At 39.2% G+C, this 13,525-nt stretch overlaps 1 protein-coding gene across 4 annotated transcripts in view; it reads left to right on the top strand.

The window, feature by feature from the left end:
• myt1lb (myelin transcription factor 1-like, b) overlaps positions 1 to 11,782 on the top strand; it is a 135,978-nt gene extending 124,196 nt beyond the window's left edge. For 2 of the 4 annotated variants that reach the window (XM_066674929.1, XM_066674938.1), the window contains exons 14-22: positions 529 to 597; positions 2,043 to 2,105; positions 2,548 to 2,631; positions 3,777 to 3,998; positions 4,777 to 4,868; positions 5,316 to 5,419; positions 5,805 to 5,852; positions 7,959 to 8,021; positions 9,172 to 11,782. In XM_066674929.1, coding sequence (XP_066531026.1) covers positions 529 to 597; positions 2,043 to 2,105; positions 2,548 to 2,631; positions 3,777 to 3,998; positions 4,777 to 4,868; positions 5,316 to 5,419; positions 5,805 to 5,852; positions 7,959 to 8,021; positions 9,172 to 9,312 — 886 coding nt within the window. In that variant the 3' untranslated portion in view covers positions 9,313 to 11,782. The remainder of the gene's footprint in view (positions 1 to 528; positions 598 to 2,042; positions 2,106 to 2,547; positions 2,632 to 3,776; positions 3,999 to 4,776; positions 4,869 to 5,315; positions 5,420 to 5,804; positions 5,853 to 7,958; positions 8,022 to 9,171) is intronic. The other 2 variants (XM_066674947.1, XM_066674954.1) reach the window with 2 other exon arrangements.
• Positions 11,783 to 13,525: the final 1,743 nt, after the last annotated feature.

The raw sequence follows: 13,525 nt of genomic DNA, 5'->3' as shown, positions 1-13,525 counted from the left end.
ATGGCTGCACACAAAATTATGTTTCCGTTTTTTTGTTGTTCTGGACTTTGGCGTTTGATTCTATCTACTTTTTTCTGGAGACAGATGCCCAACACCAGGGTGTGATGGAAGTGGTCACGTAACCGGTAATTACGCCTCGCATAGAAGGTGTGACTTCATTTTTTCATGGTGGATTCAGTCCTATCAATTTATTGTTTTCAGCTTACCTCAACTATACTGTCATAGCCAGAACAGTACCTATACACGTTAACCCTTTGAGTACAACACTTCAGTATCTGAGATACGAATACTAGCACAAGTTAAGAACAGAATTGGTTCTGGCATTAATGATCTACCAGTACTCTATTCAGAGGGTTAACAGAATATAGACCTGATATCCCCTGCACTTTGCACCATGGCTTTTCTGCATTTAGTTGTTTTTTTTTGTGAGTTGATTTGGTTTTCTGTGTGTTTTTCTGTTTTTAGTCTTCTGTTTCAGTGCTTTATCCCTCTTTTTTCTCCACTAACATCCACTTTACCATCTTCCAGTCTTTCAGGTTGTCCTTTAGCAGATAAAAGCATTCGAAGTATGATGGCTACCAATTCACAAGAACTCAAGTAAGGCTTGAAACAATATGCTCTGGATTCTTTTCTCCTTATAGTTATATAGTTTGAACATTACAGCCATGACAAATAAAATGCCCAAATAAAATCGGCTTTGAAGTTTTGCTCAGTACTTTTTCATATACAGTGGAACCTCTACGAACCGGGCATTTGAATATTTTCTGCCTCCACCAACGAACCATGACTCTAGAAATGAACCCGAGCCTCCAGCAGCTGGAAATGGCTGGAAAAGACTTGAGTGAGCTTTTAAGATTAGCACATTGTAGCTTTAGCAATTTAGCATTAGTGTAAATAGCAGACATCGAAATTCGTGCTAAGTTAAGCCATATCTACGCTTCGTCTCCCCACATTCACTGCCTACTCTCCGTTATTCCCCCCACCCCCCACCTCCCGTCATACAGCCAGTGCCTGTGTTACTCCTCCAGCCAGTCGTCACGTCTTCAAGGTAGCGATGTGTAACCACTTACAACTTTATTATTTCTTTTTTATTTTTAGTAACGCTACATGTATTTTTTTTTTTACTGATTTGAGTGTTGTAAACATATATCAGTGCAAAACGGGTGACTTTCGGGGTGGGGGCTGGAAAGCATTAAGCACGAACTTTTCCACTTACGAACCGGGTCACGGAACGGATCAAATTCGTAGGTAGAGGTTCCACTGTACTTCTGTTTAAAAGTTTTAAATGTTATTGTATAGATTGTTTCCTACTAATATTTCGCTATTTTAACTAAGATTAGTGTGTGTTTTGTTAACAAGTTAATAAAAGCTAACTTAATTTTTAATTAATTGTATATAGTCACTAATTATTTATAGCTATGTCTTAGGACCAAAATATTAGAATTATTTAATACATATACCACCACAACTGATTTCATATTACATGCTGACTCTAAAGTATTAAAAACTTTTATTTGAGTTTGATTTACACGTTTTATGTTAGAATATGTGAAATGTCTTAGTTCAGTAACTGAAACAGACAGTATCTGTCAGACACCACAGTCAAATGAGCTTTCAGCAAGAACATATTGATTAGGGCAAGCTGAGTGTCTAAGCTCATGTCCAGTGTTGTGTGTAAAGTTATTGGACCATGCTGAGCTTTTTGTTCAGTGCAAGTCTTACAGAATACATCTGCAAATGCTTGAATGAGCAGTCTATTCCATGTCAGTAAAATGCTTAATTTTGTGGCAAACTTGTAGAGAAGAAACTTTCAGACTTTCAGAAAGTTGTTCAACCTTCGTTACCTCTAGTTTTAAATGAGCCATTTTGTTGAAAGTCAGTTCTGCTCTGCTCATTAACTTGAGCAGATGCACGTATGAAATACTTTGGGTCTAATTCTCACAGTAATGAAGGGATAGTGTTGTCATTTGTGTTATAGAGAATGACCTCAGGCCCTCCCTTCGTCCAATGCTGGACAGTAACAGGTTGTATTTCTGTCCCAGGTGCCCGACTCCGGGCTGCGATGGCTCGGGACATATCACTGGCAACTACGCCTCACACAGAAGGTAAACACCTCAAAATCCACACTTATATTTCAGCACATTAACCTTTAGAAGCCATTTAAAACAAATGATAGAAACATGCGGTATCTTAAAATTATTTAAACACTGATGGAAAAACATGTCAGCCATATCCACTTGTTAGTAGGATTTCTTGTTTTCTTGTGGAGATAAACAGTTATTTATTGTGAGCATATGTTTAAAATGAAAAATAATTAGTCATAAATAGAAGAAATTCTTTAGTGACTGCTTATTTTAATAGAGTTAGTGAGTTACAATGATACCAGTGATTGCCATCAACCTAGTCATAATAACTTGACTTCTAAGGGTTAACAGTCATTCTACCTTATACACAGTAATGACCTCCATGCTGGAAATCAATTTTAGCTGTATCTATTTTCAACATACATTTGTAAACAGCTGTTCCAAACCCAGCATGTTTCCTCAGTTTGTCAGGATGCCCTCGGGCTCGCAAGAGTGGCATAAAGATTACTCACAGCAAAGAGGACAAGGAAGACCAGGAGCCCATCAGGTAATGACCTTCACGCTGTTCAAACATTAACCACCACTGCCCACACCACAAGAGCCGGTCTAATACCAACTCTGGACATGAGAGGGCTTTGTAGAGAACAAACTCATCAAGCAGACTTTCAGTTACTGCCAGCAGCAGCTTTCAATGTCCCCTTGGTCCAAAGTGAAAGGACGATTCCGTAAAGCCAGAGAACGTGAATGTGAAGGTCAGCCTTCTCTGCTCTGAGAGTAATATTTTGCCAAGAGCTTGCACTTCAGGCAGCGCATCCCTTCCGAAGCTCTACTTGTGGTTCAAAGCCATATTCAGAGGTAATTGTAGTTAGAGAGAGGCACAGCTTGAAAAGCTCCAGAGTGCTGAGGCTCCTTGAGGACTGTGCTGAAGGTTGCTGTGGGGATTGGGGCATCTGTGCTGAAATGTGAGAATGTGCAAGGAGAAATTTAAAAGTTCCTTTTGAGAAATGAGAGTCAGATGGTTTGGCCTAATGGTCTGTCGTATGTCTGTCTAATGAACAGACAGCTAATTATACCCCTACCAACAAAATCAACACAGGCAATGGCTAACAGATATGTATAAGTTATCTACTTCATTAGAAACATGCAGTGTATGCTCTCTGGCCACTTTATGAGCTATAACTACTTGATTTGAGAGTCGACAGCAGTTACAGACTGCAGCGCATATCCTGTAGTCCAGGGGTGCCCAACTCCAGTCCTGGAGGGCCGGTATCCAGCAAATTTTGTTTATACCTCTGCTCACACACACCTGAGTCAACTCATCTGTTAATTGCCAGGTTTAAGGGGTGTGTTTTAGCAGAGCAGTCACCAAACTTTGCTGGATACCGGCCCTCCAGGACTGGAGTTGGGCACCCCTGCTGTAGTCCAATCACTTTGGACGGTTTTACGTAGTGGATAGTTCTAATCTGTGCAGTGACACTGATTTGACCCAGGAATTAAAATAATGGGCACAGTCTCTTTTGAGATTTTACACACATGTGATGTTTAGGTTATGGTCTATCCCCCAAAACATTCAAGAACTCTGGTAAGAGAATAGTTAAAAAACACCTGCAGCAACAGATGTGCTTTAAAATGATTTTAAAAACCCTTAGCTATAGTGACTTATTCAGCAGCCTGTTTGATGTTTCCTATCAGGTGTCCTGTACCCGGGTGTGACGGACAGGGTCATGTGACAGGGAAGTATGCATCTCACCGCAGTGCATCAGGCTGCCCTCTAGCGGCCAAGCGGCAGAAGGACGGGTATATGAACGGCGCACAGTTCACGTGGAAGGCTGGGAAGACAGATGGCATGTCCTGCCCAACCCCTGGCTGTGATGGCTCAGGACACGTTAGTGGCAGTTTCTTGACCCATCGGAGGTAAGCGTTCTATATGAAAAGATGAAAGGATTACAAACATGACTAGTTGAAGCAAAATGTGTCATTTCACCACCAAAACATAGCAAAAAATATTAATGAAATAATTTTTAATACATTTATCTCACATGAGATTTTATTACTTTATTATTTCACATGAGATTAGGTCTCAAAAGTGTCCATAGATGTGAGTGTGTGAGTGAATGTGCGAGTGTGTGTCACCCTGTGAAGGACTGGCGCCCCCTCCAGGGTGTATTCCCGCCTTGCGCCCAATGATTCCAGGTAGGCTCTGGACCCACCGCGACCCTGAACTGGATAAGGGTTACAGATAATGAATGAATGAATAAATGAATGAGATTAGGTACCTAATAGATTTTTAGCAACTGTACGAAACCATAGAGTGGGTATTTCACATGGGAGAGACGTTCAAAATGCCACACAATATATGATACGAGGAGTGTTCAGTGTGTTCGCAGTATGGCTATAAAATCTTCAAATTTGTGAAGAGGTGAAAAATATCTCAGGCTCAGTCCAGACTGTAGGGTGGAGCACTATTTTTCTATTTTTCCATTATAAAATTATCCGCAGGATTAGATCATTATATTGATACCGAGAACTTAATGAACACCCTGTGTACATCCAGGCCACTGAGTGTCAGATTAATGGCTGATTCATAATGTGAGCAAGAATCACTGGAGAAAATGGCTAATTGAACTTTAAAGGTGTGCATCTGCCCAACTTCCCAATCTCTGCTTCTATCTGAAATTAATTTCTCTTTCAGTCTGTCAGGTTGCCCTCGTGCCACATCAGCCATGAAGAAGGCCAGACTGTCAGGCGTGGAGATGCTTACAATAAAACAGAGGGCAAGCAATGGTAAAATCTACTGTTTCTCTCTACAAATGAGTAGTAATTATTCTGGAATATGGATCATAAATGGATATGTTCGTAGAAACCTCAAATTGTGTATAAACAAATAAAAAATGGTGCTCTCTGTTGTCAGAAAATAGAAAGCAAGAGAACATAAGTGGATTCAGTCTCTCTGAGTCAAACAGAACAGTTCCCCGTTCCCTCCCCATCACTTACCTTGATATTTGCCAGCATTGGTATTTGTTAGCTGATATGACAGAGTTGGAAGTTAGTGTTCTCCTCCAAGGATGCTGAGATGTCCAGTTATGTTACAAATTAGAGTAAACTGGCTGTTGTTTCATAGCAATTTTTCTGTTAACATCTTTTCAAAGGCTTTGTTAAACCAGGTTTAAATGCCATAGATTTGTCTCTGTTCATAACAGTATTTTGCCGTTTTTGTCTGCTTTTCCGTAGGTTTAGACAATGACGAGGACATTAAACAGCTGGATGAAGAAATCAAAGATTTACATGAATCAAATTCACAGGTGGAGTCAGATATGATCAAACTTAGAACACAGGTACAAAAACAGAATATAAATGAAATTTCACATTTCCAAAAGTACGACACATCATTACATTTATATGCACTTCCAAATACGTGATTGTTCAATACTGTATGAATATTCTCTCTGTCGATGAAGTCAAGAACAAGCCCTTGCTTCTGTTTGGCACTCTTTCTGCGGTACATGACTGGAGGTTTAATGAAATCTGCTCTGTAATGAGAGTTTTGATTCATTTGAGATGAGCACATTCCTTTGTTCCAGTCCACAGCACTGTATGAACTTGCAATTTCCAACTAAATAATGAGTTGCGTCACACTAATGAAGACTTTGGAGATTTGCAGTGCGGTAATCTCTTTTCACGATACATCCATAAGTAACATGTGTACTTTCTCTTTTCCAGATTACCACAATGGAGTCTAATCTGAAGTCAATAGAGGAAGAAAACAAGGTGATTGAACAGCAAAATGAATCTCTCCTGCATGAGCTGGCCAACCTCAGCCAGTCACTGATTAACAGTTTAGCTAATATCCAGCTCCCTCATATGGTAAGGGCCACCATTGAGAACGGATAGCGGGCAAGTTATGGAAAGAAAGAGCATTGCGCTGCAGCTTGTTGATTTTCAAATCATAGCTGTCTGTGGCTTCAGGCAACAGTTTACTCTGCATGCTATAGTCAGTGCAACTGCTTTAATTTACATTGCCAATGTGATGGTGCTGCGGAGATTAAAATAGACTGAGCGATATGAAAAAAAAAGACAGAAGTCAATCAGCATGATGATTAGTGTGATCAGATTTTCACAAACTAAGGCAAGGTCACTGGCAGAGATTACGTAAAATAGACAACGCTGGTATGAAATAACTTTGGTCTTAAAAACAGTGGGCAATATGGCAAATAAATGAAACCATCAGAGGTGCAGAAATAGCTTAAATCCATACACATTAAAGGCAGAGTTTCTTCAGGGAATTAATGACGAAATACAACTTAATTAGAAGTACAAAAGTTGTTATTGAGCTGTTTATAGAGCTGCTGTGGAACTTGTTAATGTTTTCATCTGCTACCAGTATAGAAAGTGCAGTTTGTTAGACACTGCCCTTCTGTTTCTGAGTGTGGTGCACTCTTGGTCATAATCCTCAAATGTCAGAGATGTGAACCAACCTCAGAGCAGTACAGAAGCTATTAGCCAAGTAATGGAATCACCAGGAGATACCCAGTGATGCCTTAGCCATCCAAGAGAGAGTGCAATTGCCCTGTCTTCCCCCATCAGGCTGTATGACATTAGCCGGTGCAGGTATCTACGGGCTAACAACAAATCTGGACAGCTAGCATGCTGTGTTAAAAGTGTAGTTTAAAAGAAATGATTACCAGGTGTTTAAAACATTTTTAACCCTCCCAGTTTGGAAGCATCATACGATGTGGGGAGACCCAGCTAGTGTGTGTGGAAATGACAAAGAATAAAATTGTGGTTTAGTTCCAAATATTTAAAGGTAATATGTAGTATTTTTGCTCCTGGGCTCCCTCTACAGTTGCAGGTTGTAGTTTCCTATCCACCTCCAAAGGTTACATAAGGCATTTTGCTGAGCTAAGCACAGAGTAGCAATGACAGAAGTTTGATCACTCTTATTACAATGAAACATCACAATGATTTGAAGCTGTAATTATAAGGCAAAAATACTACCTGGTGAAATTTCAACATTAAATTTAACAAAACTAATAATGTTCTTAAAATAGTTTACTGTAAATACTGCAGTAGCAACCAGAATGTCATGTTGCCCACCTGTAATACATGTGTATGCCTAAAGGCACATTATAAACCATACTTATTCAGACAAAGCACATGTTTGTATTGTTCCATGCTGTGAATTATGACCCGTTTCTCTCTCAGTGTGACGAATAACATATCTACAGCTTGTTAAAAGAGCCACAAATATTTCTGTAACTGAATGGTTTCTCTGTCAGTGACACGTGTCAGAGCTCAGAATGTGTGGAGTGTAAAAGAGATGCTAGATTAGTTTGACTTCCCATATCACATGCAATGTTGAACTATTATTTGCGATTCTTGAGCCCAGCTATGAAGATGACATCACAAAAACAGCTTTCCTCCATAGCATTCATTTTGCCTTTGTTTCCTGACCTCCACAAATTGGTCCTGAAGCAATAAACAACTAGAGATTACATTGAATTCCATTCCACAGAGATATCATGGCAGTACAGTTAAGATACAGTTTTAAAGTTTACATGACTATTATACTTTAAAAAAAAAAGATTTGGTAATTTGGTATTTTTAATGATGTTTAACATATTATTGGTCAGGTTTGCATTTAAGGTCCTGTGGTGTAAATATTATAATATTTAAATTCATATAATGCATACATATTGTGGCCCTTTTACTTGAAAACCTGATGCAGTTGATTGATTTACTGAGGATCTGTGGTGAGGGCTGGGTTTGTGAGATATGTTCCTGGTTCCTTAGTTAAGAAAGTGCTAAAAGTCCACTGAGGTGTAAGATGTTTCTGCTAGATTCAGCAGCCTAATAGATGTCTGCCTTCCCCTCTAGAAACCACCGCTACACAAAGAGCCTCCGATTAGAAATAACAGCTGTTTACAGTTGCATCAGCGAGTAAGGATCTCATTTTCACAGTCTACTCTTCTCCTGTCTTTTTGTGTTCTTAATATTTCCATGCACGTTAATATGTCCACCGAATGTGTTTGCATGGCTTTCTAAAGACCTACATTATAGCTATTCGTCTATATTCATTAGTGATTGCTGCGTCAGACTCTGTGATTATTTGCTGCAAAACTGAAATAAGGTCACCGTTGATGGGTTGTTTTTGTATTTGTGCTACCCCAGGCACTGATAAGGTCACTGGAATGATGCAAAAGCCTGTAAAACATCTCGAATGTTGTGAGGAATAACATCAGCTAATGATAAGATGGAGATAAAAGATTATATTTGATTATATTTTCATTGCTATCATTTTGCATTAGTTATAATTTGTCATCCATGCTTAATTAAAACAAGTACATGATTCATTATATATTTATAGCTAAATCAAGTGAAACAGAACTTTTGTCAGCAACCACTGATATTCGGGACCCTTGCATTTCCAGTCATTTTTAAAAAATGGGTTTTTTAATGTGTGAGATATAAAAAAAGTATAAAAATCCAAGCATCTGCCTGTGTCAGAGCTTAAAGGGGCATTATGGTTATTTGTAATATCCTGTATGTAATTTTTTGTCACACATCATTGTATTTCTCAGCCTCATCAGTTTGACAACTTTCCAAACAATGTTTCCACCACTGTTTGTAGTTCTTCAAAGTTCCTACATCACTTTAAACTGGAAAATCTCATTCTAGAGTCTACAGTGACTATCAGAGGAGAGTTTGCATGTTTACAACAGACAAAGATAAAGACAAAGGCAGGGGGAAAATAAGACAAACAACAGGCATTTTTTTACAGATTGATGTCCTATCACTTTTCTCCTCTTTAAAATGAACGTTTGCAGTGGATTCTATAAAACAGACCCCGTGTTGCCATGATATTGCAATGCAACCAGTTTTATTCCTCATGCATGTCATCCTCCTCCATCCTCTGGTCTTTTCTTGTTGATGGTCAATCATTCTGTAAACAGAAACTGTTCAGTGATGTTTAAAATACCATATATAAAGCATATGATGCTGGAAGGAGACTATAAGATGTGTTTGTGACACATTTTCTTTTTTTGTGCTCCAATCGTATTTAATCTAACCGTTTTACTGTTTTCCCCAGGACCCCATAAACGAACAGAACTTTGACGCATACGTGACCACTCTGACTGACATGTACACGAATCAAGAGCAGTACCAGAGCCCAGAGAACAAAGCCCTGCTGGAGAATATAAAACAAGCAGTACAAGGGATCCAAGTCTAGCCACTCAGCAAACTCAGAGGCTTCTAATGTGAGACGATGTAGAATAAAAAAAAAAGACATTCACAAAACAAGGAGGAAGAATGGGATGCCTCAAGGTTTGCTGCTGTAATTTAGCAGACAGTGTTAAATATTCACATTAAGTTCTTTAAAAAAAAGTGTTATGCTACAAATCTTCATGATTTTTGATTTCTGTTTTATTTTGGGTCTTGCTTTAAAAATATATAGTTATTGGCAGAATAGTTTTTGAAAAACATTCACATTTTGTACGTTTTCATATGAGCTAACATAGTGTGATGTAATGTTTCTAGCTGCTCATGTATGCACATTTTAGTGTATATTTCTGAACAGTAAGGCAAACAAATATTGGATATACATTCTTTTTTAATGCTTGCTGACAAAGCATTTTAGACTGGAAATCTAAAGGAGGACATCTAAACGACAAACATGCAAAGATATAGCTACTTTTTAAATGACCTTTTCTCCTCACTGAATGATTTTATGGAGTTTTGGAAGATGTTTTGTGTGCAGATTGTTCCAAATGGCAGGGCTGGTTTTTATTTTTGACTATGCTCCAGAAATCTGTCGACTTTGGTCTGAAACTGGGTTGGCACCTGGCTGTGGGAGGAGTGGGTGGACGGGTAAACTGCTATTGGAAAATGAGCATTGAAGGGAAAAGAAAAAAAAAAACCCATCAAGTTGATATATGAATGTCACAGTTTTATTGTAAACATCACGACACGGAAACCTGATGGTGGAAGTCCCAGAATTTAGTGAAGAGCATTATCTGACACTTAAGGAAAGTTTTATTTTGTGCTGGTATTATCATTAAATCTGCATCAGCGTAATGGCAAGCGAGCTTCTACAGATCACCCCAGCCTCAGTGTTCATTTAGCTCCAAACGTGTATTAGTAGCTAGAATCTCACACCATATCAGCAATATACCACTCAACGATGCTTACAACGACGAGAGGCAATCTGGGAAAACAGTTGGGGGTATATGCAATTTCCTGTTTGTACACAAAGTGGGGAAACAAAAAGATGCTTTTTACTATATGTAAATGATTGATTTTTATATAAATCTTTTAATACGAAATTTTTCAAAAGGGACTATACGTGGACATTCAATTTAGGGACAGGCAAAGATTTGTGAGGTCTGTTTTTCTTTATTATTTAGGATCTTTTGCACAGGGACACCTTCGTTTCCATGTTCTGATGGTTTTACATGAACTAGAGTAGTGCTTGGAGCCTAAGTGGAGGGAGAAGTGTTTTGTAGAATATATATATAAACTATGAAAGCGGGACTTACAGGGTCATTGTCCCCACATATGTGCCAGTAGACTATTTGCACTTGTCCTAGAGATATATCATTACATGTGGTGGCGTGCAATCTCCGGGTGTCTCTTTGGCACACAATTGGAAAGAAGACTGGCGAGGATGTTGGACAGTATTGAAGGGAGACTACAGGGAATCTGCAAAAAAAGAAAAAAGAAAAAAAAATAGAAAAAAAAAAGAAACTGAAGACAATATCTTTACCAGTAATATTATTAAACATCGTTAAAGGATGCTATTCTGTTTTTGGTATCTTCTAGGATCATTAAAAATCCCCAGCAGCACTTTATGTCTATCACTGTACAAAATCATTAAAAAATTAATCAATCAACAGAATTTTTTTGAAACGATGAGCAGAAAAATAAACGAATAAAAATGATTCCCAGAATTACGGAGTCTGAAGTAGAACTGAAGGGTGTTGCAATATTGCAGTATGTCTACACGCCCCTACTTTCTGTTCTGTTATTAGCTGTAGCGACCACGTTAAGACTTTGCCTTTTGGAGAGCGAAATGCAAAGGTGCTTGTCTTTCACCTGAACTCATCCATTGTACAACTCCGTCCTCTTTTTGGGATGTCATCATCCATGACTGCATATGCCTTTCATCACAGCATCGTGTCTGCAGCTTTTTGCCAATATAGTAATGCTTTCAATAGAGTAATAGCTAGTATCAGTTTTTTGAATAAAATTATTGTTATCAGTACAATGGAAAAGGGATTTTAAGCACAAACATGCTGCTCATCTACTGTTGCTACATAATATCAAATAATTAAAAAAGAAGAAGATATCTGTGACTATTTACCTAGGGAAAACAAAAAGGTGTCACATATTAGAATGCTGAAATTTCATATGAATTATTGTGAATTCATCAGAGTTTATTTATTCTAAATTCTTCATTTCGAGGTTGATTTGAGTAATCATCGATGAAGACAGGATTTTGTACAAACTATTGTGCTCTCTGTGGAACTGAAGTTTGATTTATTTTTGTACAACACAGCATGAATTTGTTGACCTTTTAATTTTGCTATAAATGTGTGAGATCACAAGTTGCTGTGATTTTTTTCATTTTTAAATTGTGGAATTTGTACAATTTTTGTCATGCTGGATGTTGACACATCTTACTCTGAATAAAGAAAAATGGTGTTGCCACAGTCTTGTATTGCTCCTATCTTTTCAAAATAAAAAACATTATGTATTGAATTAATTAGTAAAATGAATTTGTAAAGGGTGGCACAGCAGGTAGTGTCGCAGTCACACAGCTCCAGGGACATGGAGGTTGTGGGTTCGAGACCTGCTCAAGGTGACTGTCTGTGAGGAGTGTGGTGTGTTCTCCCTGTGTCTGCGTGGGTTTCCTCCGGGTGACTGTCTGTGAGGAGTGTGGTGTGTTCTCCCTGTGTCTGCGTGGGTTTCCTCCGGGTGACTGTCTGTGAGGAGTGTGGTGTGTTCTCTCTGTGTCTGCGTGGGTTTTCTCCGTGTGACTGTCTGTGAGGAGTGTGGTGTGTTCTCCCTGTGTCTGTGTGGGTTTCCTCCCGGTGACTGTCTGTGAGGAGTATGGTGTGTTCTCCCTGTGTCTGTGTGGGTTTCCTCCGGGTGCTCCGGTTTCCTCCCACAGTCCAAAAACACACGTTGGTAGGTGGATTGGTGACTCAAAAGTGTCTGTAAGTGTGAGTGAGTGAGTGAATGTGTGTGTTGCCCTGTGAAGTACGGGTGCCCCCTCCAGGGTGTATTCCTGCATTGTGACCAATGATTCCAGGTAGGCTCTGGACCCACCGCGACCCTGAACTGTATAAGTGGTTACAGATAATGAATGATTTTGTAAACACTTTTTAGGGGCATCTATCGTTTCTTTGAAGAATGTCTTACATGTTTGAGAACTTCTGCATAGTTGGTACATTTTAGAGAAGTACAATATTACAGACTCAGTAATCAGAGGTTGTGATGTCTACTATGAAAGTATTGCCTGTTTATTGCTTGAATCAACAAGAGAACCTACCTGCAGAATGTCTAAATGTAATATTTTTAATGGTAAATAAAGCCTGAATTGTGGGCCGCACGGTGGCGCAGCAGGTAGTGTCCCAGTCACACAGCTCCAGGGGCCTGGAGGTTGTGGGTTCGATTTCCGCTCCGGGTGACTGTCTGTGAGGAGTTGGTGTGTTCTCCCTGTGTCTGCGTGGGTTTCCTCCAGGTGCTCCGGTTTCCTCCCACAGTCCAAAAAAAAAAAAAACACACGTTGGTAGGTGGATTGGCGACTCAAAAAAGTGAATGTGTGTGTGTGTCTGTGTTGCCCTGTGAAGGACTGGCGCCCCCTCCAGGGTGTATTCCCGCCTTGCGCCCAATGATTCCAGGTAGGCTCTGGACCCACTGCAACCCTGAACTGGATAAGCGCTTACAGATAATGAATGAATGAATTTGTAAACTCTTTGTAGAGGCATCTATCGTTTCTTTGACGAATGTCTTACTGTTTAAGAAGTTCTGCATATTTGGTACATTTTAGAGAAGTACAATATTACAGACTCAGTAATCAGAGGTTGTGAGGTCTACTATGCAAATATTGCCAGTTTATTGCTTGAATCAACAAGAGAACCTACCTGCAGAATGTCTAAATGTAATATTTGTAATGATAAATCATGTTTGGAGTGTCTGTGTGGGATTTGTGTAATTGTCCACAGGTGTGAGTGTGTGAATGACCTGGTGAGTGTGTGATCCCCTGAGATAGACTAGCGCCCTGTCCAGGGTGTGTTCCTTTCCTCAGTGACCTATAATCTGTGTTTTAGGTCAAGACACATTATAAGACAAAGTCTCAAGCATTGGGAAGTACATTCATAACCATTTTGTGCAGTAACTTTCTGTAAGGCAACATTACAGCCATTAAATATTTCCTCCAC

The sequence above is a fragment of the Hoplias malabaricus genome, chromosome 1 (assembly GCF_029633855.1).
Source record: "Hoplias malabaricus isolate fHopMal1 chromosome 1, fHopMal1.hap1, whole genome shotgun sequence".
Lineage (NCBI taxonomy): Eukaryota > Metazoa > Chordata > Actinopteri > Characiformes > Erythrinidae > Hoplias > Hoplias malabaricus.
Note: the sequence above shows the minus strand (reverse complement) of the source record. Positions and strands in the feature narration are given on the sequence as shown.